Raw genomic sequence first — 26,831 nt, forward strand, 5'->3', positions numbered from 1 at the left:
TTTATCTTCTTAGCTTAGCTCTATTCCTCCTTTCTTTTGGGTTCAATCCCCTACTTGCCCCACAAGTAAGGTAAAACTAAGATTATTATTAACTCCGGTGAGAAGAACAACGATAGTCTCATCAAGGAGCAGTCTCAGAATTATCCCAAAGTCAAACACGCATAGAAAATAGACAATCAGAAATGTTTGAGACCCAAATGATTATGGTGGGACAACTGACAAAGAGGTTAGAGAAGATAGAAGAAAAGCTCGACCATTATTTTAAGGATGAATCCCAAAAGGACCCTAGAATAGATATCCCAACACAAGGAGGACTACGAGAAGAAATAAAAATAGTACAATCATCGTCTCCAAGCCTATTTGAGGAATGGCAGTTAGGATCCAATAAGAGACAGACAATTATGAAACTAGTAAGGTCACGGGGAAAATTACCATACATAAGTAGCGAGACTATAGAAATACCCATGTAAGAAATGGAAGAGTTTTGTAAGAAACAATATCATATGAAGTTAAATCAATCGAAGGAAAAAGTAGTGGCATGCTATGAATACGGGAAGTTGAGACATAAAGGGGTGCAATGCTCAGGTCCACTTCAACCAATTAAGGATGCATGGCTCAGAAAGATGTTAGATAGGCCAATGTAAGGAACAATGAGGCCATCGGGTTTTAACGCCAGTGATGACATGCTTATGCCATCGCAAACGAATCGAACTAGCTGTCAAAAACGAGACGGGATGGAATTACAAATATCCCAGGGACAGACCAGTCAACTCCCGACCTCTCATCCTTCCAGATCAGACCCACCCAAGAGACCGATGTATTCAAGGCCAACTGCCTCTGGATCAGCGTATGCACACTATAGAGCTACTACACCACCAAGTTGCGGGGTGCCTTCATCACTGAGCCATGGAGTGGTTGGAATTCCAACGAGGCCCATAAGGCCAAGAGTACCAACGAGACAGAGTCAAAGGTTCTAGGCTCCAGTTTACCAATTGCCCACTCCATAGAAATCTATAAAGATAAAATCCCTAACATGTTATGGGTGTGGTCAAGTAGGACATATTAGGAGAGAGTGGCATCTATCACAGTCGCAGGTAGGGATTGTGACCCAAGAGGAACCAACTGTCTCCGATAATATTTTAGAAGGTATGATTTTTTAATTATGATGTTAGAAATTGGAGTCCTATGCAATCTTGATTTCCTTTAGATCATATATTGTTGCTAAGATTTTGCACACTTATTGGAGCTAGTAATTTATCGAGACGGATCAAGTAAGAAAACTAGTTGCACCACTATCAGAAAAGTTGTCGAGAACTATGGGGGTAAAGAATGTTGATGAGATAGGCATTGTTAGGTAAGGTAGGATGGAGTATTATGATTAGAAATGTGTGTTGTGGTATAAGTGTGTTCATAACATGATGATGATATGGTGTTGAGTATGTATGAATTAAGGCTATAAGTAATTATTAGAAAGTGAGGTTAGAATGATACCTTGAGAAGGAAGAATGAGGTTTTTGGAAAAGATTAAGTAGGAATTTACCGAATAAAGGTCTGCAACCTAACAACTGAAATTTGGTGTGTGACAAAAACGAACGAGTATTTGAAGGTAAAACTGGATGTGTGAAAGATGCGCTTCATTAGGAGAGGTAAGAAATGAATTTACGAATGGGAAAGCATGTTGAATTTGACGATTGCAAAAATTGATAGTATTGTTGAAACGATTGGAATGACAGTAGGGAAGAGTTAGGTAGAAAAATGTAGTTTCGAAAGTAAGATGGATCAAAATAAGATGCGGGAGAGAATAATGTTGTGATAAGGTTGCGTTAATGGTGATTTAATGGAATTGTGAGAAAATAAATGAAGTAGATAAGACAATAATACTGTTTATGAATTGAAATTCACAAGAAATAGTTATGAGATTTGTAGAAGCTAATCATGGTACTATCAGTATTGGGTGATAAGTGGAAATATGTATGATTTAGGAAAAATATAAAGTTACATGAATAAGGATTAATTGATATTAGAAGGATATTTAAACAGTAACTGGTCAATACTGTGATTTTGGGAGTAGGAAAAGGAAGCATGTGACTTGCGGCTTATGGTACCGTTTGAAATAGTTGAATAGATTTTAAGTAGGTTCATCGCGTGTTCTACGTACTATGTCGAAGAAGTATTTGTTAGACCATTCACGCGTGATTTAATTGTGAAACAATTTGTTTGATGTAAGAGTTACCTCATGATTAAGGTTTTTAAATCGTGAAGATTATGACAAAGGTCTTGAGGAGATATCACGATAAGCAAAACTTGGAATATGGAATCGAATGTAGAAATATTGGTGTATTAGGAATAAAGGTTTGATGTGATTTGCGAAATAGTATTAGTATAGTGGTGTCTGTAGTAAAACAGCGTATTGAAGAGTGATTTTCATTGTAGGTACAAGTACGCATAATAGGCGATGTAGTTGGTAAGGAAAACAATGATAAATGATAGAGGATGGATGAAGGAATTATTGATAGAAATTGGTGGGGAATTGATATGATGTGAGTTGATTGTATTTTATGATTATACAAATGATAAATTAGTTGGGGTATGAGAATGATTTGCAGTGATTAATGGATGGATGTATTGGGTTGATGAAAAATATGTGACATGCAGTTAGGAGTTATAAAAGAAATGGGCCTGATAACCTGAATGAATGATAATCGCATATAGGTGTTGTTGGTTATACATGTTGTGTTAGTGGGGTGGTGTAGACACCCCATTTTTGCGTCCGCCTGATTAATCAACTCGTCAACCCGATCGCAAGGATTCCCAATGATGGATGTCTATTCCATTGCTTTACTTTGTTACCAGATTTGTTTCAGAAATCCAGATGAGGTATCTCGAATTGCAAAACCTTAGAAACCACGCTACGCTAGGAAAAGTACGACCCCAAAAACATAGAAATCATCATCTTGCAGACCAAAAAGAAGATTCACGATAAAAATCACTAAAAATTACCAAAATACCCCTAACCTCAAAACAACCTTAGAGCCTACGTTACGCTTAGGAAAACCCATTCGAACACATAAAATGACAAATTGGAACCAAATAAATTATTTCACCAATTTTAACAGAATTTGACAAAATTACGAAAATGCCCCTCATAAAGTTCACAACCATTTCACACAAAAAATTTCATAAATAACAAAAACTAATATTTCCATTGAATTCCTTACGAAAAACCGATTCTAAAACATCCTAGAACATTAAAAACCGACTTAAAATGTGAAAAGTCCTCTCCGGGGGTAAAACGGTAATTTCACAATTTTCATGATAAAAAATTCCGAAATTAATAAATAAAACATTAAATTATTAAATTTAAACATTAATGAAATTAATTTAAAATTTTGAACCTAAAAAATCGATCAATCGGATTTTCGGGTAAAATTGTTGAGGGTTCGTGGGATATTTCTTTAAGGACCCCTCCATTTGGGGGTCCAAAGAATTAAAGAAATAATGGAGGGGGGTTCTCCAAAAATTAAAAGTAAATCAAGCAAGACTGAAGTCAAGGTATTAAAGTCAATCAAGTGAGACTAAAGTCAAAATTAAAGTCAATTAAGCAAGACTGAAGTCAAGATATTAAAAGTCAATCAATTAAGATTAAAGTCAAAACATTAAAAGTCAATCAAATAAGACCAAAAGTCATAATAGAGTTCTAATTAAATAATAACTCTATCTAATAGAGTTCTAACTTAAAAACAATTCTACCTAAAACAATTCTAATTAAAACACAATTCTACCTAAAACAAGTTAAACTAAAACACAACTCTAATTAAAAGATCTCTAATTAAACAATAACTCTATCCAAATCAACCCTAAAAAACATCTATAAATAGAGGTGCTCACACCCTATTTTCGTATCAAATCATAAACCCTAAGAGAAGTAGGTCTAGAAGCTCCCCTAGCCCCCCATAAACCCTAGTTTTGGAGCCCCAACTCCTTAGCTAACATCCCTCCTTCAATTTTAGTCTAGAAAACACCCAAAAGCCTTCTAAAAACATCCCCAAATCCGCAACGAACTTGAAGAGTTCAGATTCAAAAAACAAGGAGATACCTTGCCTCGGAGATCCGAAATCAAATCCGGAAGCAGAACGAAGCAAGGGAGCACGGTACAAGGAGTTCTTTTTGTCAGATCTGAGGGAACCAAGTCCTTGCCATCGGAAAGGTAAACCTTTTATTTTTATTTATTTTCTTATCTAGGTTTTAGCAATGTAATTTACTTGGGAATTTAGTAGAGACCGGCTTTGGCCGGGCGGGGTTGGTGCCTAACACCTTCCAACCCCGTAACTTGATCCCCGAATTCAGTTTTTTTTAGTTTTAGATTAGTTTTTATCCGTTTAGAGTCATTGATCGGTTCCTAGACCGTAATAACTAGGTGGCGACTCCCAAACCTCAAGGGTCAAAAGCGGATCCGCGCACCCCGCGGATTGAGGGCGCTTTCAGTGGCGACTCCACTGGGGACATTGAGGATCAAACTTGAAAAACCCCAAGTATGGGGACATTGCCAATGACCTAGTTTTATTTGTTTTGCTTATTTTATTTAATTTTTAGTTAGTTTCATGTTATTGTTTCTTTATTAATTTTATTCTTGTTGGTACGTCATTGATTGTTTGATTCTACTTGGAGCACTTTAATTTAACATATCATCTCTATAGTTTAATCAAGGGCCATTCGGAATGATCCGAAATAGTACGAGATTTCGAAGGAATACTTTTATTGAGGATGAGATTTTTGGACCATGATTGTTTTTACATATATAAGTATATTTCGATTGAAAATTTGGGTGTGTGCTTGATTTAACATTTGACCGTTTTCCTTAAAAAAAAAAAAAAAAAAAGGATTTTTTTTTAATTTGTTTTTTCGCTTATTAGGTAGGTATTCGTTTTTATTTTAGTTTAATAGGCAAAACATGCTATCCATTGACAGCATATATATTTAAAAAAAAAAAAAAAAATTTGAATTTCTGCCGGCAGAAACTTTTGGTGGTGTGTGCTTAGTAAATCAACTAATGATTTCAATGGGGTGCTGTTAATAGAAGATCCCTTCTACTTATCTATTTCCCATTCAACCCTTTTGAAACAGTTTTTTTTTAAAAAGAATCCATCTTCTTCTCCATTGGAAAAAGAAGAGGACAGCAGGACGTCTCCTTCATCCCTCTCTCTCTCTCTTTCTCACTACAGGAAAAGTGATATAAAGCGACGAGATTTAGCGACGGCAAAATTCTATCCGTCGGTGTAGAGAGCTTTTAGCGACGGATTAAAAAAGATTTCGTCGGCAAAGAGTTTATTTTCTCAATTTTTTTTTCCTTCTCCTTTCATTTTCCTGAAGTAAACGAAACACTTGTTTCTTTGTTTTCCCAACCGAACGAGCTCTCTGATTTCCTTCGTTTCTATTTCCCTTGAACCAAATTGAATCTCTCGATTTCGACATCTGAAATCAAATGAAATCTCCGTTTTTGATCCAAAGAGATCGAGCTGAATCTTGAGGCGATCGAGCTGATCAGGGACGAAGATTAGATCCGAGGAGAGAGCTGATTAGGGACGAAGAGATCGATTCGTTCAACAATTTCAGATTTTCGACTAGAGGTCTAGGGTTTCTCATCGATCAAACCAAGGTAAATAGATCTGTGTTTTATTTTATTTTCCAAGTTGATCCTCAAAACCTAATTAAAAGTCTTCTGTTTTGAGTTCTCCGATTTTAAAAGTCTAATTAGATATCGTTAATAAAGTTCTGTTACGTTTGCAAATGGAAATGGTGGACAAACTAGGTTTGAATTCGAAGCTTTAAAAATCAAAGAAACTCAGAAAAGACTTTAGTGAGTTCAGTTCTTTCTTCACTATGAAAAACAATCCAAAACGAAATCTGTTTTTGATTCTACTTTAAAATTTTCTATTCTGAAGCTTTTTGAAGCTGAACCATGTTGATTTGAGTAAAATCGTAGAATTCTTAGATTGAGCAATTGACTCAGTTTCAAAATTTTCAATTTACTTTATAAAATCCTAATTCCTGGATTGATCCTATGATCTCTTATTATTATTGTGATTTATCTTTCAAAAATCTTTCTTGAACTATTGATTAGATTAATGCCAAATCTGATGCTGAATTTTATGTTGAATCCGCGAACTGGAAGAAATTTCTGAGAATAATTTAGCATTAAAAGAGTTCCATAAGAAGGACATCAAGTCCCTCGTGTTCAAAAAGATTAGGCCTCTTGCCAAGTATCAAGTACTAAAATCTCTATATTTCCTGTTTGGTAGTTTGTTTATAACAATATAATGTATATCGATTTTGATGAGAATGGTGATACAAATTCAATTTCATCTCTATCTCTCAAGAAGAGGAAAGGTACTCCTCATAGGGCTCCTCTATGTTAAACAAAGAAAAATGACATTTTTTTATTTAGAATATTATATGGTAATTAAATAATATTTATGGTTATAATTAAGAAAAAAATCCCTTCTACTTGTATACTCCATTGGAATTGCTAGGTGGACCCTAAAACTTGGATAAAGTTTTTTGATGATTGGTCGTTATGATCATGATTGGGGTTTGCTAGGTGGGACAGTAAATATAAGCTGTACAGCATAAGAGGTTGGGTATTTTTTGTTATTATTTTCTGTTTGAGCTCATGTAGCTGAAATATTTTAATTATTAATAGTAAAAAAGGAATAATTTTTTTTTTTTTTTAATTTAGATGATTGGATGTAGTTTTGATTGTATGTTTCCATTATTGAATTATAGTTAATTGAATCAAATTGCATCGGATCAAATTTAGATCTAAATGTAAAGATCCGATCCAATAAAACTAGATCTATTCTGACTCTTATTTGGGCTGGTTCCAAATCCATCGATCCATATGGGATCCAATGACAGCTCTAGTTTATTAGTCTTAGCTTCCTCTATTTTCTTAACTTCTTCATTGTTTCAAGCAAGTATTAGCCTCTTCTCTAACTTATCTCCATATGATATGGGAAGTCTTGGCTTTAACAAGACTTCATTAAATGATCTTTTAGAATTGACTTCCACTTATATGCCACATTATAATTAATATTTTATAACTTAATGATTAATGATTCTATTATTTAATAATTGTTTTAGTAACCAACGTATAATTTATATTCTGTTACATTTATTAATTAATCATTTCCTAATAATGATGATACCACCTTTGGAATTGAGAATTGTTATAATGCTAGTTGTTAGCTTATACTTACATTTTCATACAGAAAATGTACTATATGAATTTTCAACATTTTTCTTATCCCATATACTACTAAAGATTCTCTTTTTCGTTTTAAATTAACATTCTTGTGATATGTTCTTTTGTGTGTGTGACCTTGTGTTATTGGTTTAAAGGTGACGTCGTCGTAAAGTGGACATGCCAATAGATAAAAGTTGGATTCAGTTGCCTAGAAGTACCCTTGAGTATGATGAAGGAGTTATTAAGTTATTAGATTTTGCATTTTCTCGTTCAAGGTTTGGTAACATGATTAAGTACCCATGTGTCAGATGTCTCAATGCGATTTTAAAGGATCGAGATAACGTGCATGGTGACTTATTATGGTATGGGATGAATAAACATTATACTCGTTGGACTTACCATGGAGAGAAATTTGAAGATGAAGATAATAGTGATGAGTCTGAAGAGGGTGATGATATGCAAGGGATGTTACAAGATGCATTCGGAATCCCTAATTTTGATGATGAAGAGGTTAATGAGTTAAATGATGATGGTTCGGATGAGCCAAACGATGATGCAAACAAGTTTTATGAAATGTTGAAGGATGTTGAGACTGAGTTATACCCGGGTTGCACTAAATTTTCAAAACTATCTTTCATTGTAAAGTTGTTACACCTGAAATGTCTTAACGGATGGAGTAATAAATCATTCGATATGTTACTTGAGTTGTTAAAAGATGCATTTCCTGTTGGAGAAAAGTTGCCAAAGAATTACTATGAATCGAAGAAGATTTTGCGAGGACTTGGTTTACATTACAATAAGATAGATGCGTGCCCGAATGATTGCATGTTATTCTGGAAAGAACATGAGAATGCAAATGCATGCGCAGTATGTGGTGAGTCTAGGTGGAAAACTGTTAAATGCCAATCATTTGAAAATCCCTCCGATTCGTCTTCAAAAGAGAAGCAAATACCTGCAAAGATTTTGCGTCATTTTCCATTGATTCCTAGGCTTAAGAGGTTGTTTATGTCTTCAAAAACAGCTCAACATATGAAATGGCACGTCGAATATCGTATAAAAGATGGGGTAATGAGGCATCCAGCAGACTCTATGGCGTGGGAAGCTTTAGATAATAAATACCCATCATTTGGTTCTGAACCTCGGAATGTTAGACTTGGATTAGTCACTGATGGCTTCACTCCTTTTAGTTACATGAGTACTCCTCACAGTACATGGCCCGTTGTTTTGATTCCATATAACCTCCCGCCATGGATGTGTATGAAGCAAACCTCTTTTATAATGTCGTTGCTTATTCCTGGTCCTAAGGCTCCCGTGAATGACATCGATGTTTACCTACAACCATTAGTGGATGAATTGCATGAATTGTGGATAGAAGGAGTTAAAACATATGATGCATCAACAAAACAAAATTTTCGGATGCATGCAGCGGTTTTATGGACTATCAGTGACTTTCCTGCATATGCTAACTTGTCAGGATGGAGCACTAAAGGAAAACTTGCTTGTCCATCCTGTCACAAGGATACTTGTTCAATACGATTGCAAAAAGGAAATAAAGAATGTTACTTAGGACATCGTCGATTCTTACCACTTGATCATAAATTTCGACATAATAAAATGTCCTTTAATGGCAGAAATGAGTTGGGAGTTGCGCCAAAACCATTGACTGGCGAGAATGTGTTCGATCAATTACGTGACTATGAGCAAATTATATTTGGTAAGGCAGATAAAGATAAGGATGGGAGGAAAAGAAAAAGGGATGATTGCAAATTACCGAAGAATTGGAAGAAGAAGAGCATTTTTTTCAATTTACCGTATTGGAAAGATCTTTTGTTGCGTCATAGTTTGGATGTTATGCACATTGAAAAGAATGTGTGTGAGAATGTGATCGGAACATTATTGAACATTGAGGGTTCAACAAAAGACAATTTGAAGACCCGTCTTGATTTGCAATTAATGGGTATAAGAAAAGAACTTCACCCGATATCGAATGGGGGAAAGTTGTTACTACCACCTGCATGTTACACAATGTCTTCAGTTGAGAAAAAGAAATTTTGTGAATGCTTGAAGGATGTAAAAGTACCAGATAGTTATTCGTCTAATTTCTCAAGGTGTGTTCAAGTCAAACAATGCAAAATATCAGGGCTCAAGAGTCACGATTGTCATGTTTTAATGCAACAATTTATTCCACTTGCGCTAAGAGGAATCTTGCCTAAGAATGTGTGTTTGGTTTTGATTGAGTTGTCCACATTCTTCAGACAATTATGTTGTAAGGTTCTAAGGATAGAGGAGTTAGAACGCCTTGAATCTCAGATTGCGTTAACACTTTGCAAAATGGAGATGATATTTCCGCCGTCTTTCTTTGATATTATGGTACATTTGCCTATTCATTTAGTCGATGAGGCCAAGTTGGCCGGACCAGTACAATATAGGTGGATGTATCCAATAGAAAGGTACTTGCACAGGCTAAAGTCATATGTACGTAATAAAAATCATCCAGAGGGTTCTATTGCTGAAGGGTATCTTTGTGAAGAATCGTTGACATTTTGCTCGAGGTACTTGCATGGGATTGAAACGAGGTTCAATCGACCAGTGCGTAATAATGATGTTGTTGATGATGGTTCAAGTGAAAAATTGTCAATTTTCAAAGAAAATGGCCGTGTTATAGGAAAGGCAATCTCACAAATGTTGGGACGGAGTGAGTGGGAACAAGCTCGTCTATACGTGCTAAACAACTGTAATGAAATTGCTCCATTTGTTCGGTAAGATAAATCATTTCAAAATATTTTTATTTATATTCATAATTGATAGTAGTCCTTAATCAATGAAATAATTTATTGTACAGACAACACAAACAGATGATTAAAGACACTCATAATCACATGAGTATTAGGGATGTGGAGCGAAAACATGTGAAGGAGTTCGCTGAATGGTTCAAACATCATGTATGTGATAAATATTATCAAAATTAACCCACTTAAATATAGTTTTAAATGTATTAATTTCATTTTTTGATCTTAATAGGTTTCACAAATGCGATTAAATGGTGAAGACGTAAATGAACAAATCTATCAGTTAGCTCTTGGCCCTTCTCATAATGTGATTTGTTTTAAGGGCTTCATTGTAAATGGCTTTAGATTTCACACCAAAGAACGAGATAGCCGGAGAAAAACTCAAAATAGTGGAGTATTTGTCTTTGCAGAAACACATAGTTTTGCAAATGCTAAGGACACTAATTCGGTGATAGGTAATGTGGGATACTATGGCATCTTAAATGATGTTTTAGAGCTGAAGTATCCAGGTGGGAATCGAGTCATACTATTCAAATGTCATTGGTGGGATGTCATAAACCGTGGGGGATTCAAGCAAGATGAATATGGTTTCAAGTGTGTGAATGTTACACGGACCTTAGCCACTAACGAACCATACATTCTTGCAAATCAAGCACAACAAGTTTTTTATATAAAAGACAACACCCATTGTGATTGGCGTGTTGTAATAAATACACAACCACGAGACTTATACAATATGGAGCCGGAAGATGATGTAGTAGCAGAACCTTTCCAAGATAATGAGCCAGGGTTGCATCAAAATGCAATCGATACAAATGATGATATTATCACTTGGAATAGAAACGATATCCAAGGAGTACTTGTCGAAGGATATGTTGGTGATGATCAAGGCTTCAATAATGATGATGATAACGATTACATCTAGTATATGATTGATTGTGTAAATTGTTGTTTTTTTTTATAATAATAGTTCGTTTTAATAAAATGAAATTACTCTGTCATTTGATGAATATATTGATTTTAATTATCTGAGAAATTGTTGGTTAGATATGTTGCGTAGAAAATCATCCAAGCAAGTGGTCCAACAGACAGAGGGGAGAAATAACCCCTCAAATTCAATCTCAGATGCATCATCGAGTATAGCTAGACCATCTATGAGAGGTAGAAATGGGAGTAGTAATACAGGTATGATATATTTTATTAAGTTATTTTGAATACCTTGTAGTATCATTAATACAATGTTTGTCTAAATAAGTTTTCATTGACATATTTCTTGTTTTGTTATATTTTTTTAACTCTTTAAACAGCTTCTAGCAGTACTAGAAGAAGAGGGCCTACGCGAGGTGTAGGAAATTTTGGACAAAAAATAGGGCAGAAGATGTTAGTAGATTGGAATGCTCATTGTCAACCAATAGGAAAAAATTCTAGCCATTTTACACATTTCTTAGGGTACGTTGTGAGGCATTCTGGTCATGCCCCATTGCAATTCAAGTCATGGACTGAGGTTCCAGAGCATGCAAAGGATTCCTTGTGGCGAGAGGTTCAGGTAAATATAAATTACTTTATATTTTAGGTATTGTTTTACGTTTGCCTTAACAATATGATATATGTTTATTATTTTTTTTGTAATGTTTATTTTTTAGAGATTTGTTGAGATTGATGATGATAAAAGAGATTGGGTAATGCTATCCATGTCAATGAAATATAAAGGTTGGAAGAATGACTTAAAACAGAATTACCTACAATTCGATACGGATGAAGAAAGATTGCTTAATATTCCTAACAACGTCTCAGAAGCCGATTGGACCTGGCTCGTCCACTATTGGAGTACTCCTGAGGCTCAGGTATAAATTATTAAGAATTTGTTAATTAACAATCCTTTATTATAATTTTATGAAATTTGTGTAGGTTGTATCCAAGAGGAACAGTGAGAATAGAAAAAATCAAGTAATCAAACATGTTGGGGGGACAAAAAGTTGTGCTCAATATCGTCATGAATTGGTGCGTATCTAATATCTGTCATTTTGATTATTTCATTATCTTCTAATATTCAATGTGATTTATGACATATATTTAATATGATTATGTTTGTGTTACTAAAGGGTGAGGGTAGAGAACCGGGTAATTTACCTACTCGAGCTGAAGTCTTTAGGAAAACCCATATTAAAAAAAATGGGTCACCATCTGATCCTAAGTCGGCTGAGCTTATGGTATGTGATCTTCAATAAATTTTAATATAATGCCAAATAAATAAATTTGAATAAGTTCATACTAATTAGTTCATTTTTGTTGTATAGGCTAAAATGCAAATGGATCATGAAAAAAGTGGTGGATCAGATTCTACGCCTATAGGCGAGAAGATATTCACTAACGCGTTTGGACCAGATGGGCATGGTCGAGTGCGTACATATGGTCTAGGCCCGACACCGAAATCAGTTTTTGGCTCCTCTTTTCGTTCATCTCGTACTAGTTATGCCGAAATGCAATCTCAGTTGACCAATCTACAACAAACGTTAGAGGAAAATAAAAGAGAACATGAGGAGAAGTTTGTTGAGATGCAGAATCAAATGCAAAGTCAAATCCAGAGTCAGGTGCAAGAGCAAATAGCGCAGTACTTCCGCACTATGTTTCCAGACGGTCATCCTCCTAGCCATGGGTTATGAGACTTTTTCTATATGCTTGTTTGTCTTTCCCATGACATTTAACTTTTTTTGTATTATCTTCGTACAATACTTAGACTATATTAGATAACTCTGCATGTATTAAGTAAAACCTTTTTTAACTTTGCATGTATTAAGTAAAACATTTTAAAACTCTAGATGTATTAGGTAAAACCTTTTTAACTCCGCCAATGTACAACTAACGTTTTACATTGCCGGTCCCAAGCCCGGATAAAGGAGGAGGGAGAAGGTATGCCATGAAGAAAGTCCTTCGTCAGGTAAAGATTCAATTTTTTCTGATTCGTACTCTAGTTTTCCTCTTTTTCGAGTGTTTGATCGGAACAAGTGGACAGACAAGAGGTTCTTTTACAGCACTGCTCTGGTAGGTGCCTACCACTACCATAATGACATTATCCAACTTTTGACTTTGTGTGGACTCGGCAACTATTCCAGTAGCTATGAAAGCAGATTTGAGAAGAAGGATCTCCCAACTTCAGGTAGTGTTTCTTGATCCAACAAGTCATATGATAAATTGACTACTGTTAGATTATTGTAGGATTCTTAACTACTTTTAATTTGCCAATTGTGTGTAGGATTCTTGGTTTTTGTATATGGGATACAGAAGGTAAGGTTGTTGGAAGGATTTGGTGTGGGTGTAATCTCCTACATAGTAAGCTTTTGAATAATGCTCTGGGGTGACACAGGGATTTACTGTGATTCTCCCATTTCTGATGTGGAGGTGGTCACATAACCGTAGATTCTTTTACTCATAGGTTCTTGTGTATATAGCAGAGATATCGCCTAAGGACATAAGAGGAATTCTTGGAGTTGTGAACCAGGTTGGTACTGTTTTTGTTTCCTAATTTGAATCCTGGGTTCTAAATATTTTTAATTAAAAACCAAATGTAATCCTTCAAATCAAACAAGTTTGATCTCTCTGTTTTCTTTCTATATAGCTCTCTGTCAATAAAATCTAAATTCATAAAATTTACATGTGACAGTGGGATTAGCCTCACCCAAAGGGTGGGGGTCACTCTCTAAGGACAATTCAACCAGTTGCACATAGGACTTTATGAGGAGGTGGTACATGTGACAGTGGGATTAGCCTCACCCAAAGGGTGGGATACCCAATATAAGCAAAAAAGTCGTTGAAACTTTAATTAAGTTGTTAGGTTTGTCAAGATGTTGGCAAAGCATTTAACAAATGGTATATAGTTTGCTATCCTTCCCATTCCCATATGGTGACTATATGTTTGTATTGGTAATTTTCTGTACATATTTTTCTATCCTACGTACCCACTCCCATATGAAGAGTATATGCTCACATTAGTAATTTTCTATGACTAGAATCCTATATGAGATTAGGGTTGGCAATGAGTTAGGTGTGGCCGTGTGAGTCGGATGAAGCATATTTCATATTCATATCGGATTCTATATTTGGATATCCATATCCAATTTTTTACTTGATTTTATTAAGGATATTTGTATCCAACTACTGGTTAGTGGCAATGAGGCTTTTCTTCCCATTTATGTTCTTAATCATGAAAAATGTGTTTATATTTATAGTTTATTCTTTCTCCACTTTTATTCAGCATGCTTTGTATAATGGTAAGAGCAAAAAACCTGATAAATGGGGAGTGCACCAAGAGCAAGCTTTGGCTGGCAGTGAGAGGCTTGCCAAGACTGATTTGCAAGGGGAACGACTCAAGGAGGCTCAAAACATCAACAAATCACTTTCAGCTCTTGGGGATGTCATATCCGCTCTAGCAAACAAAAGCAGCCACATCCCTTATAGGTTTATATCCATAGTTTGCTTATATGTCTGACTAACTTTGTATCAGTTTTCATATTCTGATTCCTTTCTTGGGGTTTTGACAGGAACTCCAAGTTGACACATTTACTTCAAGATTCATTGGGTAAGTCTTAGTTGACATACTAGATTAACTAATCAGATTGTTAAATATTATTGTTTCTTTCTTTTGTTGACTCTCTCCCCCACTGATTTATGCTTGCAGGGGGTGACTCTAAAACTTTGATGTTTGTGCAAATCAGCCCTTCAGAAAATGACTTGGGTGAGACATTAAGTTCATTAAATTTTGCGACTCGAGTAGGGGCATTGAGATGGGTCCTGCAAAGAAGCAAGTTGACACGGGTGAGCTGCAGAAGATGAAAATGATGGTAAGTTGCATTAATAAGATTTGAAAATCATTATTCTTTATTATTCTATAGACATCTGGGTACCAAGACAGATGAGCAAGCACTTAATAGGAGTTTCAGAATAAGGAAGAGCATTTAGTGGGGGACCATGTACGTCCTGTTTGAGATGTACACTTTTGGGAATATTCATGGAAATTTGTATGTGCATACACCCCTATGCATTTATGTTAAGGGGTATCGTGTGTGCCATTTCTTGGTGTCGTGTGTAAGTGCCTTGTAGATACATTCCATGCCTTTTATGCATGTGTAGTGAATATTTATGTGTATCAATTTGTGCTATTATCTGCTTTTCTTCACATGTACTAAGATGCACTGAATTGAACACTATTTCCACTACTTTAGTATTTATTGTTCATTTTTCTTGATTCAGCTATGGAGCTGGTATTGTCTTTGGAGAAGTTGACGAATGAGAAGCTTCTGAATTTGCACAGCGTAAAACATCTTAGCGCATCCAATCCTTGCTTAACATTTTTTTAAATTTTTTTTTTTTAATTATTTACTGACACATTACACCTCTTCTGAGATATTATCTTTTTTCTTGATGAACAAAAGGTGGCAAACCAAAGCAATGATGTGCAGTTGGCAGATTTCATTGAGAGCGAGTTTCTGACTGAGCAGGTGAAGTTTGGCTTTCATGTTTAATTTTCTACTATTTTCTTTCTTTTTTGTCTGAAATTTGTGCTCATCCCTTTATTTGTATTACTTAGGAAAGTGGTGTTGAACAATGTTTAGTTAGATTGATTTAGACTCAGAAAGGGTTCTAAGCTGGCAAAATGTTTTAATAAATGAGTAATGATTTACTGACACCCCCACGTGGCATACTCAAAATACTCTCCTGATGTGGCATGTGCTAGAACCATAGATCTTTTCCCCTCGGGATACACAACTGCTCATACATATGGGGATGTGCAGATGTGTATCCGAGGCATAAAATCTAGGGTTCTGGCATATGCCACGTCAGGAGAGTATTTTGATTATGCCATGTGGGGGAGTCCGAAAATCACGACTCTTAATAAATATAAGAGTTTTATACACTTTGCGGGTGACGCAAACCTTAAAGACTGGGATTTGAATCTAGGTTTCATTTCTTGAATACCAATGGTAGAGAGTTGCCCATGGGAGGATGCAACCATCATCTTCAACATTTTGGGGTCATTAAATTTTCTAAAACTAAAATATTTTATTTTTTAACACCAGAAAAGAAGTTTTTTATTATGATTGTCGGATGTGATTAGACAGACATGTTTGTGGTTTGGTTTTGATTTGGATTCATTAACTCTTGGTTTAGGTGGAAGCCATAAAAAAGATATCAGAATATGTTGCTCAATTAAGAAGGGTGGGGAAAGGACATGGTAAGAATCAAATTGAAAAACACAAACCCTCACTCTTCATTATTTATTCAACTTTTCTTTCTAAAAATGGTGCTTAATAAGTGCATTGGTTTTGGTTGGTTTGCTCAGGTGTATGGCATTTTGACCAGACACTGCTCAACAATGGAGCTGCGGCTTGATGTTGAAACTTGGCTACAGTTCAAGGAGTGTGTCAGAGGTTTGTTAATAAATAGTTGTTTTCTGTGTTGGAGGTCTTGAAATGAAGAATAGTTATCATGTCTCTTTCTCAGGAACTTGAAAACAAGATGAAAGAGAGAGACTTCTTAGAGTCTATGGCACTTCAGCAAAAGGTTTGTTCTTCACTTCAATAACTAAAAGGGATAAAAAGGGGCACCATATCTCATCCTGTTTAACCAACCACTCACCTAGCATTTTCTTCTATTAAATAGTTTGTTTATGACTCAGGGCACCATATCTCATCCTGTTTAACTTGGATGTGCTAATAAAATAATGGAGTTTCAAAGTCTTTATATTTCTTGGACAGTAATTTTTGTTCTTGTTGTAGAACACTTAAGTTTATCCTCATCCTTGCTTTTTTCACATAACTACAGGCTTGAGTCTTTGTTGTTCATTTTGATTCGAAGCTTTCCTACCTTTTCCATTCCAATTTGCGTTATGATTATCAATTAAATATCTTCGATAATATACTTTTAGTTGAATTCCTTATTCGAGACAAACAAGTCATCATTCTTAACTTGGATACACTAAGAAAATAATGGAATTCAGAAGTCTTATTTTCTTGGATAATAATTTTTATCCTTATTTTTTGCACTATCCCTAACTGAACTGCAGACTTTAGTGTAATTTATTTGCTTGGAAGTTGGAGGCTTTCTTTCTATTTTCATTCCACTTTACATTGTATTTATTTGAACATGCTATGATGTGCATGCTCTCCTTGATGTTAAGAACAGATCTGCATTCTGTATTTTCTACATTGACCCTCAATTTCGAAGAAACTCCGCAAACCATATCATTTAGTTTTTTGTATATGCCACTCATGCTTATATAGGTAGGTAGTGATCAACTGCTTTCACACATCTTTTCTTTTAATTTTGTGCATGTGATATTCTTCAGATCTGAAAGCCAATTACATTCCGTTTTTCACCATCACCAACAAGCGTTGGAGTCTGACCAACAGTCGGAGCAATCTAAGGGATCGAAGTCGGGCAATACTGCTCTTGCTGTTGCTAATGAGCAGGAGAAATCTATTCAAGCTTGTCAACAACAACGTTCTAGAGATATTCAGAGAAAAAATGGTAAGTTTTCTGTTCACCTTATAATAATCTTCTTCAACCAGTAGGAAATTCAGCACAATTATGTTTGTTTTATTAATCACACCGAAACTGCCACTTTCAACTACTGCCGTAGGTTAATTAATTTCATAAAGGATAAGCCAATCTACAGTGGGAGGTGGGGTGGGGCTGGGCTGGGCTGGTTTTTGTCAATTTACAGTGGAGGGGCTCCCCACTGTCAATTTACAGTGAGAGGTGGGGTGGGGCTGTGCTGGTTTTTGTAAATTTACAGTGTGAGGGTGGGGGGTGGCTGGCTTTTGTAAATTTATGATGTGTGGGGGGTTCAGCAATTTACAGTGTGGGGGTGGTAAGCTGATATAATTGATATATGGGCTGGGCTGGCTTTAGTAAAATTTTTTTTTTAACAAAATAGCATATACCGACGGACTTAAAAAGTCTGTCGGTAAAGATGTAAATAAACAAATGAAAACAAAATTTCCGCAAGAATTTTTTTTCCAGAAAATAATGGATATAGCGACGGAAATTTTATTATGCCGTCGCTAAAACAATTACCGACGCTATCAACTCCGACGAGTGCCGACGAAAAACCTCTCCGTCGGTATATTATTTTGCGACAGAATTATGCAGATTTAGCGACGGATCTATCCGTCGGTATAAGTCCATTTTCTAGTAGTGTCTCTCTCTCTCTCTCGTTCGAGTTTTCGGCCATGGCGAACTCTGTTATTTCCTCCAGAAAGTAAAGGAGTTCTGCTACACCCAGGTCAACTACAAAGAGAAATAGGTCTTAAGCTGTTAAGGTCGGTTGGACTGTTTGCTAGTTCAATCGTTCTAATGCACAATTTCGATGATCTTATGGCCATTTGGAGATAGAAGAAAGGGTTCATGGGCATCATCAGTTTTGAGTCTGATTACCTTGATTGACAGTGGGTACCTATTTCTTTCCAAGTAGATCAAATTGGCCTTAATATGGGGTTTTATTTTGATATTTGATTGTATGATAAAACATTGAGAATAGGACCTCTAGTATTGTAATCGTAATACCATAATTCTCAACGTATGATCCGGGGTACATGTCTACTAATGCAACGTATCTGTAGCATTGTACATGGTGACTGGTTTGAACATCGAAATAGATCGAATATTGGAGATTGCCTATGTGGTTACAGACGGAAATTTGACCAGATCAATGGAAGGTCCTGATGCGGTTATTCGTCAACCTAAGGAATGTTTAGTATGTTATGTGAGTAAAAAAAAAAACAGCAAAAGGCGTGCTGTTAAGTAACCGTAACAATGGTAAAAAAAAGAAAAGGGGAGGAGGTTCATGTGAGAGAACATGATATGGTTTGGATGTGTGAGTGTGCGTATGCTGCCAGCAACATAAAAGAGGAAAAAATGATTGTGTGGCAGCAACATTTAAAAAAAAAATGTGAAGTTTGGGTGGTGTGAGTTGCATGTGCTGCTGGCAGAACATATAGTTGTGATTTGTATGTTGTGGGGGCAGCAAGAAGAAAAAAACTGAATGGGCTAAATACTAATTGGCAGCGACATATTTTTAATTTTAATTTCTTTTTTTTTTTACTTAATTTCTGTGTTGTGTGATGTGCTGCATGTGCGTTGGTAGTAATAATAAATTTTTTTTTTTTGTGGTGGCAAACATAAAAAATATGAGTCATGAATCATGCGTTGTGAGTTGTGACTTACGAGTTGTGAGTCGTTCATTATTGCTGCCAGCAACTTTTTAAAACAAAAAAGTAAGAAAAAAACTGAGTTATGTGGGTTGGCAGCAACCAAACCCAAAAGGAGTGAGGCTATCATCACCAATTTAGCAATATTTCAGATCTAGCTAAAAGCCTTTAATCTCTCCCATGTGAAAGCAACACATATTTTTATATAAAAAATTTTTAGAAATTTACTTGACAGATTCATTTGCATTTGGATATTTAAAAAAAAGGTGGTTTGCTTTTCTCACTAGCCTAGTAAGGTTCCTTTCTTACTAACGGTTATTGACCTCCCCACGTGGCAGCAATTTTATTTTTTTAAAAGGGGGGAAAAATCGCTTTTCTTACTAAGGTAGTAAGATTTCAAATCTTGTTAAAGATTTTTATCTCACCACGTGACATTTAAGAGCATGATCCAATACCATATGCTTATGGCGGGTAAAATTCTAAGAATTTTTAAATTTAATGTTTATTTCGAATGTTGATCTTAGATTTCATCGCCACCAATTTTCAAAACCTTGGATCTAGGTTAAAAATTTTGAATTTTATTGTTGGATCCAAATTTTTTCCATCAAATCTAAAAAGGCTATGATATTGGATTACCAATGAGATGATCACGTTCATTTATTAACCCTTAGTAAATTTTGAAATCTTTTTGTGTGGGTCAAATTAAATTACTTTTCAATTTTAAAAAAAAAAAAAAAAATTTTGCGTAGATTGATCGATGATTAATTATTTTTGAGCTATCCTGGTAGATTAATCTTTTTTGTTTTGCCCTATCTTGACTGGTTGCCTGTTTGATATGCTATAATATTAATTGATGTGCGTGCATTGATCTTGATTGATGTTATGGATATTTATGTTTTATGATCATATTTTTTTTAATATCCATATTGTGATGTTCTGATCTGACCCATGGGCCCATTTGTTTGAAAAAGGCCCCGGGCACACCCCACGTTTTGCACACACCACATGCACGTTTACTGTTTTGAGCACTTACACGTCCCATTTAGCCAACGTGGCACTAGTGCGTGGCCCGGTCTCTTTGGAGATGCGACGTCATTCATGAAACCCACAACTCCAGTCACGTACCTTAGGGTATATCAAACTGGGGGCATCAATACCATCTGATCAGGTGATTCTGAGAAGTATGTTGATGCACCCAGGCTGGAGCGACCTGAGCTTTTGACCTATTGTAAGCCACACAGTCACATGTCCCGATTGCCAACGTAGTACTAGTACGTGGTCGGTCCCCTCGTGGGATGCCAAACCATTTATGAAAGCTACAACTCTTGACTCGTACCCGTAGGTATAAAAGGTAATCTAAGTATATCAATTGCACTTCTTGGTCAAAATCGGTGCCTAAGCAAGATCTTGCCCCGCTGTACCCTACTGTACGAGGGGGATAGACTACGTCTATTCTAGACGAGAGGTATTTAAGTGGGCCCTTGCTCAGCATTGTGCGCCACCTCTCAACTGGAGATCAAACTGGCTGTTTTTGACTTCAGAGAAGTGAATTGAGGTTTTAGATTATCACCTACACGGTATATCAAACCAAGTCACCACGTATCGAAAGGTATATAGGTGTGCTTGGGCAAGGGTGGCTAGATGAAAATGCATTGCACGTAGTAAGCTTAGAGTCTAGAAACCTTCCTAGTAGGTCACGACTCGAACTTATCGTGGGTGTTCCCGGGTTGTTTATTGAATGGAGTCCGTTGATTGATGAATGTATGTAAGTGATGTGAATGATGAGATCCGAGTGCATAATTGATCTCAAGGATAAAAATGTTGCTTTTGAAAAGTAAAATGGGTGCACCGATCCAATAAAAAAATCCATTCTTTTACAATAATGACCCAGTCCATCCCGATCCAACAATCATGATGGACCAGTCCATTTAAATCAAAATGGAAATCGAATTTTCAAAGAAGAAAAAGAAAGTATTTTCTAGGAAAAAATGTTTTCTAAAAGAAGTGTTTTCCAGAAAAGTGTTGTTCTCTAGAAAAAATATTTTCTAAGAAAAAAATGTTTTCTAGAAAATGTTTTCCATAAGAACAAGATTTTCCAAGAAAAAATATTTTCCAAATAAAAACTATTTTTCAAAGAAAAAATGTTTTCCAAAAGAAAAGAAAATGAAGGAAAAATGATTTACAAAAGATATATATTTGCATGAAAAATTATTGAAATATGTTTGAAGTTGTTATTCAATGAAAACATTATTTGTCAATATTTTTCAAGAGTGCAGTAAAATTATTTTTCTTCTGAATAATCATTAAATGGATGAATTTTTTAACGGATTGGTGCACAAAATTCTATAAAATCTCAGGGTTCATTTAAAATGTTATCAAGGGGGTGACACTGAAATTGGTTAAATTCACCTTCAAAGAGGTTTTAAGGGTTATCATTGTATCTAAGCTCAATCGTCTATCGTCTAGCTAGGGTTGTAAATCCGGTCAGTTAGAGTAAACGTCAATATCAAGTCAACAGTCAGAAATGACCTCAAAATTTCTCAACATCATCCAATTGTTCTTTGAAAATCATAGTGCTTCAATCCTACCGGTTGTAAGCAATGTCTCAGTTATCATCAAGCCCGTTTTGGGTAGTCTTGAGTTTTTATGGGTCATTTGGATTAGCTCGAGTCTTTTTTTTTCTAGCAAGGTCATGTCTTCCTTAGATTGAGCCTACTCTTTCTTATTGAGTCAAGTTAGTTCATCGAGTTTATAGAGGTGTCTGTCGCTCCTTCTGAATTGATCGTACAAAAGAAATTTTTGAATATCTCGAGCGCATTAGCGAATTAACTAATAATCTAGCTTCAAAGACAAGAAGATAAGAGTCGGGCTCAAGAAAGCAAAGGTCATTGACCTCGGAACAGAAATAAATTCCTAAAGAGATTCAAATAGAAACCATCTTATCTCTAGAGGAACACAATGGGATAATGAATTTTCTCAGAAATTTCAAAATACTTGTTCGTGTGATCATATTAGGGTATGTTAGGTACAAGCTTGAGTGTTGTTCAACATGGACTAGATACTCGTCTATATCAATGGAATCAAAGGAGATGTTATAAAATGTATCAGTATTATCCTCACTACATCTTAAGTTGCAAATCATATATTATCAGTCGATATGGGGATACCTTTTGAATCGATATCTGATAATGGGTCGTACTTCAAAGCATAAATCACTACTCTGTGTTTAAAGTTGAAGATCCGGAATCACAAATCATCCCCCTACCGTCCTCAGATCGATGGAACGGTTGAAGCAGTTAGTAAGAGTCTCAAGACTATCATCAGGAAAATGTGTCAATCACATCGAGATTGGTCAGAAAAATTATCATTCACGCTATGGACATATCGAACCTCAATTCGATACTTCACCGGAGCTACTCCCTACTCCTTAGTGTATGGCATAGAAGCAATCTTGCCAGTTGAAATGGAGATTTTGTCTCTCACGGTTCTGTTAGAAAGTCAGTTGTCAGAAGCAGATTGGGTTCGTCAGCAGTAGGAAGAATTAAACTTGATCGAAGAAAACGAGTTAAAGCCCTGTACCATGTGCAAGCTTATCTAAGAAAAGTCATTCGTGCATTTGACAAAAATGTCAAAACTCATCATTTACAAGTCAAGGATTTAACTATCAAAATTGAACACTGCTCCTCGACTATAGGAGAAAGTCTGAACCCAATTGGAGAAATTCATTCATTAAGGAAATACTGTCTGGAAAAGTCGTCAGACTTCAAGATCATGATGGAAGTGAACTACCAGAGTCAACCAACCTTGACCGGATCAAATGGTACTACATTTAAGGAGGCCATCTTTGGCCGAATCAATTCACCTGTTACCCAGTTCAATATATCATTTCTCAACCCCTTTGCAGCCTTTTCAAAAAGAAAAATTATGCCTTTTTCTTTCTCAGCTCGATCACCTAACCTAGGGGAGGGAAGTTCGAACTACGTTTTGGTCTGATCCCAAAATTCTGGGGTACGTAAGCAACCTGAGAAATTACTTTAGGCCCGACCACGTCAATAAAAAAGATCTATTTCCCCACACAAAAAAAAATCAAAAAATCAAAAAAAAAGAAATTCAAAAGAAAAAGAAATTCAAAATGGGGAAGAAAATTCAAGAAAAAGGAAAATATCCTAAAAGGAAATGCCACGCAAGGGGCATTTGGGTTTTTGAGCCTCAAAATCTTTTTTTTATACCCAGTCCTAAGCTTACCCATGAAAGTCCTCCTAAGTACCGTGCGAAAAGTCAAGGAAGATAGCAAAGCATGATCAAACAGTAACTCCAGAAGTTCAGAAGAGAAGAAAAAGATAAAAAATGAAGAAGCCTGCTAAGTTGAAAATCCGAAAAGGGCGATTTAGGTAAAAATTAAGGCAAGCTCGCAAGGTTGAAAATCTGAAAGGACAACTTTGGTAACAATCAGAGCAAAGAAAAAAAAGAGCTCGCTAGATCGAAAACCTGAAAAGGCGATCTAGGCAAAAGCTAGAGCAAGCTCGCTAGATTGAAAACTTGAAAAGGCAATCTAGGCAAAAGTTAGAGCAATAAAGAAAAACAGAAGAAAATCCCAAGCTGAGAGCAGTCCAAGCTGAAACATCAGAAGTCCGAATAATCAAGTTCAATACTTAGCTTAAACCTGGCATAGACTCAGAAGCCACAAGTATCTTGTCTACGATCGATCTGAAAATGTTTACTTCCCCGAGTGAACCAAGGGAGATAAGGGTGAATTCTATGATGAATTTCGAAAGGAAATAATTTTGTACTCTTGAGCCTGACTCAAAATCTTTAATAAAATTAATCAAAATTAAGAGTTGAGTCTTTATTGCGCTTGTGGTAATCAATTATTTCAAACCTTCATACAAGGGACATTTTCTTTCTTCTTTAATGTAAATTTTCCCCCTTATACTAGGGGCATTTTTTTTAATTTTTGCATGATGTGTTCAATTATCTTCAATGCCACGTACATTGTCAAACTAGGGGCATTTTGTCTTCGAGCAATGTTAATCCTGAAAAATAATAGGAACCCCAAACCTAAGGTTACCCTCTTGATAACAGTTTTTTCGAAAAACTTTTGAGGGTCAAAAGAAATAAAAACACATGTTTTAAATTCATAAAACTTTTTGATACATCCTTGAGGTTCAAACAAAAGCATTTTGGATCTCACATAGGAGATATGGCATTCTTTCGTTCTCCAGATTCTTTTTCAGATCCAATCATTCTTGGAATTGATCATTTCTCTTCCAGATTCAGTATCTTCCAGATTTATTCAATTCACTCTGATCAATCTTTTCCAATTCATTCATTCATTCCCAAAAGTCCTTCGTTCCTTTGCCAATTTTGCTCAGTTTTCGCCAAGGGTTAACTCGGAATTATGCTCAGATACCGCCGAGGGTTTTCTCGGAATTATGCTCAGATACCGTCGAGGGTTTTCTCGGAATTATGCTCAGATACCGCCGAGGGTTTTCTTGGAACTATGCTCAGATACCGCCGAGGGTTATCTTGGAACTATGCTCAGATACCGCCGAGGGTTTTCTCGGAACTATGCTCAGATACCGCCGATGGTTTTCTCGGAATTATGCTTAGATACCGCCGAGGGTTTTCTCGGAACTATGCTCAGATACCGCCGAGGGTTTTCTCGGAACTATGCTCGAATACCGCCGAGGGTTTTCTCGGAATTATGCTCAGATACCGCCGAGGGTTTTCTCAGAATTATGCTCAGATACCGCCGAGGGTTTTCTCGGAATTATGCTCAGATACCGCCGAGGGTTTTCTCGGAACTATGCTCAGATACCGCCAAGGGTTATCTTGGAACTATGCTCAGATACCGCTGAGGGTTTTCTCGGAACTATGCTCAGATACCGCCAAGGGTTATCTTGGAACTATGCTCAGATACCGTCGAGGGTTTTTCTCGGAATTATGCTCAGATACCGCCGAGGGTTTTCTCGGAACTATGCTCAGATACCGTCGAGGATTTTCTCGGAACTATGCTCAGATGCCGTCGAGGGTTTTCTCAGGAACTATGTTCAGATTATATTTAAATTATGCTCAGTTTATATTCAAATTATGCTCAGTTTATACTCAGATTATGCTAAATTTATGCTCAGGTTTTACTCAGTTTCACACAATGCACACACTTGCACATTTGTACTTTTTAGTCAGGGAGAATTCTCTAAAATTCAAGGATCTGACACCGTTAGTGAGAGTTTGCGCTCAAGGACCTAACAACCTTTTAATTCGGGGAGAGCTTTACCCTCAAGGATCCGAACACCTTGACGAATTGCTAAATCAGGCTGCAAAATGAACTGTCACTAGCTTTGGCATTCAGATATCGCACTATCTACCAAATAGATTTGCTATCTAGTTTGCTTCAACCCTCTGCCAAAGAGGGGCATCTGTAGACACCCCATTTTTGCGTCCGCCTGATTAATCAACTCGTCAACCCGATCGCAAGGATTCCCAATGATGGATGTGTATTCCATTGCTTTACTTTGTTACCAGATTTGTTTCAGAAATCCAGATGAGGTATCTCGAATTGCAAAACCTTAGAAACCACGCTACGCTAGGAAAAGTACGACCCCAAAAACATAGAAATCACCATCTTGCAGACCAAAAAGAAGCTTCACGATAAAAATCACTAAAAATTACCAAATTACCAAAATACCCCTAACCTCAAAACAACCTTAGAGCCTACGTTACGCTTAGGAAAACCCATTCGAACACATAAAATGACAAATTGGAACCAAATAAATCATTTCACCAATTTTAACAGAATTTGACAAAATTACGAAAATGCCCCTCATAAAGTTCACAACCATTTCACACAAAAAATTTCATAAATAACAAAAACTAATATTTCCATTGAATTCCTTACGAAAAACCGATTCTAAAACATCCTAGAACATTAAAAACCGACTTAAAATGTGAAAAGTCCTCTCCGGGGGTAAAACGGTAATTTCACAATTTTCATGATAAAAAATTCCGAAATTAATAAATAAAACATTAAATTATTAAATTTAAACATTAATGAAATTAATTTAAAATTTTGAACCTAAAAAATCGATCAATCGGACTTTCGGGTAAAATTGTTGAGGGTTCGTGGGATATTTCTTTAAGGACCCCTCCATTTGGGGGTCCAAAGAATTAAAGAAATAATGGAGGGGGGTTCTCCAAAAATTAAAAGTAAATCAAGCAAGACTGAAGTCAAGGTATTAAAGTCAATCAAGTGAGACTAAAGTCAAAATTAAAGTCAATTAAGCAAGACTGAAGTCAAGATATTAAAAGTCAATCAATTAAGATTAAAGTCAAAACATTAAAAGTCAATCAAATAAGACCAAAAGTCATAATAGAGTTCTAATTAAATAATAACTCTATCTAATAGAGTTCTAACTTAAAAACAATTCTACCTAAAACAATTCTAATTAAAACACAATTCTACCTAAAACAAGTTAAACTAAAACACAACTCTAATTAAAAGATCTCTAATTAAACAATAACTCTATCCAAATCAACCCTAAAAAACATCTATAAATAGAGGTGCTCACACCCTATTTTCGTATCAAATCATAA

The 26,831-nt window shown here is 35.9% G+C and overlaps 3 protein-coding genes across 3 annotated transcripts; all 3 read left to right on the forward strand.

The window, feature by feature from the left end:
* The first annotated feature begins 7,420 nt into the window (after positions 1-7,420).
* LOC147398307 (uncharacterized) lies at positions 7,421-10,957 on the forward strand. Its single transcript, XM_086446700.1, has 3 exons — positions 7,421-10,002; positions 10,086-10,185; positions 10,265-10,957. Exons 1-3 carry the CDS (start codon positions 7,421-7,423, stop codon positions 10,955-10,957), a joined length of 3,375 nt encoding a protein of 1,124 aa, XP_086302826.1.
* A 451-nt stretch (positions 10,958-11,408) lies between these two features.
* On the forward strand, positions 11,409-12,936 carry LOC147398308 (uncharacterized). The gene is made up of 5 exons (XM_086448972.1): positions 11,409-11,578; positions 11,676-11,876; positions 11,941-12,033; positions 12,135-12,242; positions 12,330-12,936. The coding sequence occupies exons 1-5, from the start codon at positions 11,411-11,413 to the stop codon at positions 12,693-12,695; spliced, it is 936 nt and encodes a 311-aa protein (XP_086305098.1). The 5' UTR covers positions 11,409-11,410; the 3' UTR covers positions 12,696-12,936.
* A 2,281-nt stretch (positions 12,937-15,217) lies between these two features.
* Positions 15,218-16,524, forward strand: LOC147398309 (ferritin-3, chloroplastic-like). The gene is made up of 4 exons (XM_086448967.1): positions 15,218-15,341; positions 15,462-15,527; positions 16,198-16,261; positions 16,370-16,524. The coding sequence occupies exons 1-4, from the start codon at positions 15,282-15,284 to the stop codon at positions 16,417-16,419; spliced, it is 240 nt and encodes a 79-aa protein (XP_086305093.1). The 5' UTR covers positions 15,218-15,281; the 3' UTR covers positions 16,420-16,524.
* Positions 16,525-26,831: the final 10,307 nt, after the last annotated feature.

Source organism: Akebia trifoliata, chromosome 7, assembly GCF_017979445.1.
Source record: "Akebia trifoliata isolate Shusen 1 chromosome 7, ASM1797944v1, whole genome shotgun sequence".
Classification (NCBI taxonomy): Eukaryota; Viridiplantae; Streptophyta; class Magnoliopsida; order Ranunculales; family Lardizabalaceae; genus Akebia; species Akebia trifoliata.